General features: G+C 35.9%; 1 protein-coding gene across 1 annotated transcript; it reads right to left on the bottom strand.

Annotated features, from left to right (window-relative positions):
* Positions 1–2,414: 2,414 nt before the first annotated feature.
* On the bottom strand, positions 2,415–7,126 carry LOC111275418 (putative leucine-rich repeat receptor-like serine/threonine-protein kinase At2g24130). The gene is made up of 2 exons (XM_089755477.1): positions 4,465–7,126; positions 2,415–4,094 (listed from the first exon to the last, which is right to left on the bottom strand). Exons 1-2 carry the CDS (start codon positions 7,037–7,039, stop codon positions 3,682–3,684), a joined length of 2,988 nt encoding a protein of 995 aa, XP_089611603.1. The 5' UTR covers positions 7,040–7,126; the 3' UTR covers positions 2,415–3,681.
* Between the last annotated feature and the right edge of the window lie 1,259 nt (positions 7,127–8,385).

Here is an 8,385-nt window from a genome sequence, read left to right as displayed (position 1 = left end):
TTTTGTCTTTATGTAAGATGAAATGATTGTTTGAAATTTTATTTTTATGACATCAAAAATCGAAATTGGAGGTATAACCCAAGTTGATGAAAACATGATTTTAAATACATAATTTCGATTGATAAAATTTGATTTATTTTAAATGATTTTGTCTAAATTCAATTTAAATTTAAAGTTAACTATTAGAATGTGAAATGATTTAAACTCAATTAATTTAATTGTTAAATTCAAATGATCAGAATAAAAAATAACCTAAATAAAAAATGAATGATTTAAACTCAAATTAATTCAAACTGAAAATGATTCGATCCAAAATTATTTAAAATTCTTTTAACCTAAATTAAAATGACCTATATTATCCAATTGTGACCTCTAATTTCTAATATTATTTGAGTATACACTTTATTCTCTATCTTTTGTTTGTGATATGGAAAAAAACATAAATACAAAGTTTAAAATTTTAAAGATTCTACTTGCCAATTTTATTACAAGCCATGTTATTTACAAATACAATGTTTAGAATTAAATCAATATGGTACATCATCATTCATGAATGATAAATAGTACACAATAAGGCATTAAGTGAAGGGAATGTGATTGGTGAAGCTAAGGGTTCAATTCACTCTACGCAAAGTAAAACTGACTATGATAAAATTAAAAACAATGATAATAATAAAATTAATAATTTGATATAGAGATTTTTAATTCTTGATATATTAATTAATAAAAATAATTTTTTTTGAAATGATAAAATAATAATGACCTTATATACCAAAATTTTTATTATAATTATTACATATTTATTTTTCAAGTATAAAAATTAAGGAAAAATAACTAAAAGCGTTGACAAAATGGGAAGATTGAAATTTGAAGGGTGAAACTGAAAAATAGAAATAAAATTCGATGGCATAAATGGAAAAGTACAGTGAATACAAATCCAGTGCATCGGGCTCATTGGACTTGTCCAGTAATGGCACTTTTGGGGCAGCTACTGGAGGTCTAGTGCATTAGAGCCTGGTCCAAGCACGCCATGCGGGCCTGACTAGCCCAAATGAGGCTTCAGGCTAGGCTGGGATTGTACCAAAATCAGACCAACCGCACAATGCCGAAGGATTCTGAACGGGCCCACAGTCATATTAGTCAGGAAATGAACATTTCTATCAATCCATGATGTATCAGAAAAACTTGGCTTCTAAACCTGTCTAGCATAAGCATATTCAATGAATTTTGAACTGTGATGCTAGATTTTTGCTTGCTTATTTGAATCAGAGTTTTAACATTGCTTTGCCAGTTGGATAACAATACTTCTTCCTCTCTTTTTCACTTGTTCGAGAGTCTTGGAGGCAGTGGCAGTGCACTCATAGCTGTTGAGCAAATTCATCAAAACCTTGAGTTGATGCATGCTTGAGTAATGCAATTGCTGATGCTGCTATCATAATGTCGGAAGAAAACATATACACGTGACACTTGTGGTGCACTAAAAATCTTGCATTTCATGAATAGTGAGTGTGCTTCATTTGATTTATTCCCCTGATTTTATCCAACTGTTTCCCTTTACTTACCTTCCAGAAATTTCACGAGTGAATGAATGGTTTGCAGCTCTTGTAATAGATTTGCCATATCTTATTTATATGCCAGAACATCAAGCTAAATTTTGTAGATAACTCATGAACTTCTTCATTATGTCAAACCATCCAATTCTTAGCAAAAAGTCTATATTTTCTTTTTCAGTTGTCAGATCAAGCATGTTCTAGAAAATTTTAGAAGGAATTTTCCTATGAAAACTTTTATGTTGGCATTCAGTAACAAGGACCAACCGTCAAGTACAAATGATGAAATCAAGTACGTTGACAATTAGAGATGACTGCTACACTTGCAAACGTGATTATTGCTGAGCAACGACCTGCTGTTGATCAGATATGTTGCTGATGAAAGGTGCAGCCATGCCATTGCATTTTAAAAGTGGAATTGGGTGTTGTGTCAGACCACAGTTTCTGTTTCTTTTATCTTCAATTATTTGGTCTTGTTCAAGTGTCAGTCCTCTTCCTGCCTTACGAGTATTATTTTTATTTCATTCTTGCCTTGCTATAATCATTAGGATGATATAACATCAACAGATGCTCATAATATTCTCACCTGATGCTTGTAGAAAGTAGTTATTTTGAGTATAATTTATAAGGTGCATACATTTAGACACAAGAAATTCTTGTTCCCTAATCACACTTCTGTTTTTTTACCATTAATTCATTTTTCTTTGAGACAATAGGTATCAGCAGCCTCAATTTGTGAAAACTACTAAATATGGTCATTGTCATGGAATGCCATCCACCACTACTAAAATTTACAATCCATAATATATATATATATATATATATATATATAAAATTCATTCCGACTCTTGGTGGGAGGTCCACTCACAATACAGTCACAGCATGACATTTTCTTCATTTTCAACATCTGATTTTTTTTTTTTTTAATTTAAGAAAAGGAATATCATAGGAGAGAGGGAAATGGATCAGTCATCTTGTGTTTCATTCAATCTCTGTGGCTACTTTTGAATTTTTTCTCACTGATATGGATTGTAAATGTAGTTAATCTGTGAAACCAAGCGTTAATATATCCTTGTGGTATCAATTGAAGTCTGATTGAATCTAACTAAGTAGCTTCCTCATGCCTTCTATACATGACAAGTAAAAGAGGCTTTGTGTTATGGTCTTGAAGTGAAGTCAAGAATCTTACATCGGTTGTATATTAGAGTTGGTCATAGGGTATAAAGGTTCCTACATTTTTCTCTTTGTGAAATGCCTTTTGTGGGATAAAACCGTAAGGCAAAGAAGGCTAAGCAAATAATATCTCGCAAAAATGTGAATTGTGGTAGATAGATTGATCTAGAATGTCGAATAAGTGCATGTCCAGATCCTAAAACCGTGTGAGTCAGGAAGTTGAGTCTCTTCCTATGACAAGTGATATCAAAGCCAGCTCTGAAGGTACTAGTGATGTGCTACCTAGGACGGTGAGCTCTCGTTAGAGATAGATTATCTAGGACTCCAAATAAGTGTATATCCAAATCCTAAAATCGTGCGGATCTGAAGGTTAAGTCTCGACCCGCGATTCTTTGCCTTAATGGTTTAGACTTTACTCGTTAGTCTTTCAAAACAGTTCCGGGGTTTCTCCTTTTCTTTTGAACAAAAGAGGCAACAGCTTGAGAACGGGGATAGGGGAGTTTCTAGTTTTCCATAGTCTGGGATGTATGATTACTTGACTCAAATGTTAAGCATGTCACAAGATATTTTTTTTTCCTTTTCATTTTTTGAATTTCTGCTTTATCATATAGATTTTACCTGTAGGAAAATAAAGAAGCTGTCCTAAGGCATTTCAGCTGGGTATGAATATAGATTGTACCTCGGATTAAATATAGCTTCTGATGTCTTTTTTTGTTTGACATTTACCAAAAAATTTTTCACAGCTGTTTGAACCTCAATTTCCAGCTTAGTATTTGTATTAACAGGGACAATAATGTACAACGATCCAGCTTAGAAATGTAAAAAAAACCTGTAGTTAATGTTATAGTTTTCAGATATAGTTCTCAAAGCATCTTTGCTCTCTTTTCTGATTGATTCCAAGTCAAACTTTCCAAAAGGGCAATAGTAAAATTCAGTCTATGTACAATTTGAGAAGCTGTTAGTCATCACCTAGAGTGGAAGAAGATATTCCCAGAGATGAGGCCAATGTCGTAGTAGTATCCCCACTAAGGTATCTTTTAAGGCGATCCAGGTCATCAGCAGCATCAAGCATGGTAGGCCTAGTAGAGGGAGTTTCTTGAGTGCAGAGAATACCCAATTCAATCAATTCTCCGATTGCAACTTCCCACATTCTTTTCACTTCTGGGGATTCATCCCTTGAAGCTCTGATCAGAGACGAGTCAACCACTTTTTCTACCCTTCCATGGTAGTGACTCTTCACCCATCTGTGCAGGCTTAAACCACCAACAAACATGTCATCAGTTGGTCGTTTTCTAGTCACCATCTCAAGAACTACAATTCCAAAGCTGTATACATCTCCCTTGACAGATGTATTAGATCCAAATCCGTACTCTGTAGGATAAAGTTGATTGGTTTAATATGTATTGTTTTGAATTTAAGGCATCATTAAAGAAAAAAGAAGCAAACCTCCCTAAAAAGACTGAAACATTTTTCTGCTTAAAAGAAACAGAATGAAAGTCCAATGTCTACAATAACTCTGACACTGATAAGTGAATCATGTGTAAAAGTGATAATTTGGCATGAATCAAGACTTATCAAGGCATAAGCATTTGATGAGCATGCCATTTTGATGTTTTTGTTGTAGTTTATGATGAAAATTTGGGATAAAGATACAATTTGTTTACATTACTGGAAATGAGTTAAATTTGTTCATGTCAGAGAATACAGATGATGATGCACTAGAGACAAAAGGGAGGATTACCTGGTGCAATGTAACCAATGGATCCGGCTAACATATTTGCAGTAGAATTTCCCATGTTTTCAATAGCCCCACTTCCATCGCCAGTGCCTACTGTCACAACCAGCCTTGCAATCCCAAAGTCCGAAACCAATGCTGTCATATCATCATTTAGAAGAACATTGCTGGGCTTTAGATCACAATGTATGACTCTAACCGGGGAATGGTGATGCAGATAGGCCATCCCTTCAGCAATGTCACTGCAAATGCTAACTCTCTGAATTAGACTCAAATCTGAAGAGCCTGAACCCAAACCTGACTCAGAATGCGGATAGAGACGGCTATCCAAGCTTCCATTTGCCATATAAGGAAGAACCAAAGCCTTAAAATCGGGTAAACTACACGCTGTTATAATTCGGATAAGGTTTCGGTGCCTAATCCTCTTCAGAACTTGGCATTCTCTGTTGAAACTTTTGGTTGAATTTCCAGACTGCAAATGTAACACCTTTACAGCAATGCTTGTTCCATCTTTAAGAACTCCTCTGTAAACACGTCCATAGCTACCTGTCCCAATTAGATTCTGGTCATGAAATCCTCCAGTGGCTTCTGAAAGTTCTTTGTAAGTGATTCTGGGGAAATTGTGCATTATTTCTGGTGTTGGAGGTTTTCTTGATCTTTCAGTTTCCCTGGAAGAAACCATTACTTTAATGCGGCGGTATCCAATCACACAGCCTAGTGCTGATAAGAGCACAGAAACAACAATGACTATGATAAAAATAATCAAGAACATACGTGATCGAAACCAGTGTTTCTTTTGAGGGCATATAGGCCTACTAGAAGCTGCTCCACATAGACGCGGATTGCCTAAGAATGACATATTTGTGGCTGATTTGAATATGCCACCAGAGGGAATCATTCCTTCAAAGTTGTTAAAGGAAAGATTCAGAAATGTGAGGTTAATTTTGCTCAGGCTCGTTGGTATCTTTCCAGTTATATTGTTGCCTGAAACATCAAGTGACTGGAGGTTCCTCAGCCGACCTAGAGAATCTGGAAGCTGCCCTTTAAGGGAATTGTGTGAGAAATTTATCATCATCACTGCGATACAACTTGATATTTGGGAGAAGATATTCCCACTGAAGTTGTTTGACGAAAGATCCATTTCTTCAACATTTTCGAGCTTGCTGAGCGCAATTGGCAAAGGGCCTTCAAGAAGATTGTGTGAAAAATTTATAAATCGTCTCATTTCACGTAGTTCTGCTATCTCTGGAGGGATCCCACCTGTTAATCTATTGTGGGACAGATCAAGCATGTCAAGATTTGTGCATTTGAGTAGTTTTGGTGGTATTGTCCCTGAAAGGAGGTTGTTATTGAGAAACAAATATCGAATTGCAACTAAATCTCCCAGGCTGGATGGAATTTCTCCGGAGAATTTGTTGTTTGATAGATCTAGCTGACCAAGAGAAGGGAGTTTCCCTAATGCTACAGGAATTCTGATGCTGAAAAAGTTGTGGGACAAAAAAAACTGCTCCAAATGTAACAACAGACTGACTTCTTCCGGGATTGTTCCATTTAGAAAATTGGATGCCAAGTTCAGCATTGTAATATTTGAAAGATTTCCTATTTCTGGGGGAATCGACCCAAAGATGTGATTTTCTTGCAATTCTAGACGCTTTAGTCTAGGATGGCCGATGGTGCTGGGTAATGTTCCTCCAAGGCCCATTCCAGCCAATTCAAGCTCCATTAAATTAGTACAATTTCCCAATGTGGCGAAGAATGGATAGAGATTGGTGTTGTTATCATGACTTGTCATGTTGTTATAGGATAAATGAAGAAAGATGAGCGTAGGCAGCTTCTGTACTATGTCTGTAGGAAGTTCACCAGATAGAAGATTGTACTCCACATCTAGAATATACAGTGTAATATTGGTTAAGGAGGCAGGAAGTTGCCCTGTAAATTGATTGTTGTATAAATTGATAGTCCATAAACTTGGACAATTGCCGATTTCTGCTGGAATTTGACCTCTGATGTGGTTGAAAGAGAGATCTATAACTTCTAACTGTGTGCAGTTTGAGAAAAAAGAAGGCGGCAGGGCACCTGTCAAATTGTTTTCCATAACTTCAAAAAGAGTGAGGTTGGTGAGGAGGGCGAAACTATCTGGTATTGGACCATTTAAGTTATTTTTATTTAGTATGAGAGTTTGGAGACGTCTGAGGGAGGAAAGTTCAGGCGGAATGGTGCCGAAGAAGTGGTTTTCATAAAGGTTTAGGAGTAGAAGGCCAGTGAGGTTTGAAAGGAAGGGTGAAATCTTCCCCTCAAGTCCAAAGCTAGACAGGTCGATTTGAATCACACGGTGATGTCGCTTGTTACATGTGACACCAGTGAAGTTGCAAACAGGAACAACCTCTTCCCAGTTTGCTAGTTTGGAATTTGGATCAACTAATATGGACTTCCTGAATGCTTGAAGAGCAGCCTTGTCTTTAAGCAAAGAATGGTGCAGATGATGATGATGATGATAATGATAAGCTGAATCCGTATTGCTAGATACAGAAACCAAATGTCGAAGTAGAAGAATCAAAAATAATAATCTAATGAATGCCATGGTGAATATATTGCTTCCAGTGCCTACCAGGCAAGTGCATAAGAAACTTCCCTTTGTGAGCGAGCCACCTCTATATCTTCTCCTACCTTCATCTAGCTTCATAGTAGTAATAATAATAATAAAAATAATAATAATTTAATAAAAGTTTGTGGAGTTGTGAATTAAGTTGCAACCAAGGCAGACCGAAGAGACTATGATTTCTGCTGAAGTGGTTGAGAGTGACATGTTGTTCTAAATGAAGGTGGAAATAGATTTTTACTGAGGGAAATTTCAATAGGGACAATGATTTATAGAGGGACTAACATGCTTTTTCAATCTATCCTACTATAGCTAGTAACGATTGCAGCCTTGAGTGGATTTTCAACCCAAGTGGATAGCCATTGAAAGGGCAAAAAAGAATTGCTAAAATGGTATTGATTTGATTGCTTTCTGATTTTAGTAGGACATCAAGCAAATTTAAATCTAAGGTAATGGAATATCCTGTCATAGAAGCACTCCATCGGGTGATCGATATGGAAGAGAGAAAGGGTTTGGTCATTGTTGTTGCAACTTCTAATAATGTTTCAGGGTCCACAGTTGACATTTTAGAGTTCTATGAGTGATGCTGCAGATAGTATTTGAGTGGGGAATATTAAGTTTAGGTTTGTCTTAAATGGCAATGATTCCACATTTTTTTAAGTGGCTTTCGAATTTTGTTCAATACATTTCCTTCTCAAATAGATCCAAACAATAATTTTTTTTTTTGAAATACCTATGACTAAATCCTTATGATACACGGGAAAATTTTGCAGGCAATTGGAGAATTATATCCAATTGTCTATCCTCAGATCATTCGGCAGCAAAATCATGGGTGACGCAAATCGATCCATGTTGCTAATAGAATTTATCTTTTTTTAAAAAGTTGCACAACAAAATCTTAATCGTAGAAATTTTCTTTCTAAATTATTGTTAAATGATAGTATTTCATTGTAACTTAAAATATCCCTTCATAATCCCGATCTATCTTAACTTTAGTTAATTCTAAATAACTAAGCCACTTCAAATTAATTCATATTCAATTTGTGGATATATGCATAGGCCCCTATAAAGCGACCTAAAATTCAATCATAGGCCGAAAGGATCAACCTCTTCCATAAACGGGGAGGATGACTATTAAGACCATTAAGGCCCACAGGGACCCTTGTTTTTCCCGTTTGAGCTTGATTTGGATGCCATTGTTGAATCGATAAGAGCAAAATAAGAGGAAAGGCAAGAGGTTAGGAGGGAGGTAGGGAGGAAAAGGGTATTGTTTTTAGGGTTGATGAAAAAAAGAAACAGAAACGACTCGTACAGTAAAATCTTGAGAT

The sequence above is a fragment of the Durio zibethinus genome, chromosome 26, assembly GCF_047325235.1.
Source record: "Durio zibethinus cultivar Kanyao isolate XHJ-2024 chromosome 26, ASM4732523v1, whole genome shotgun sequence".
Lineage (NCBI taxonomy): Eukaryota > Viridiplantae > Streptophyta > Magnoliopsida > Malvales > Malvaceae > Durio > Durio zibethinus.
Note: the sequence above shows the minus strand (reverse complement) of the source record. Positions and strands in the feature narration are given on the sequence as shown.

What these genes read in the sequence shown, in the direction of transcription:
- LOC111275418 (XM_089755477.1), bottom strand. Translation starts at nt 7,039, where the DNA reads ATGGCATTCATTAGATTATTATTTTTGATTCTTCTACTTCGACATTTG. An exon ending in CATTGGTTACATTGCACCAG is followed by an intron (nt 4,095 to 4,464) that starts GTAATCCTCCCT and finishes TTTATCCTACAG; the next exon opens with AGTACGGATTTGGATCTAAT.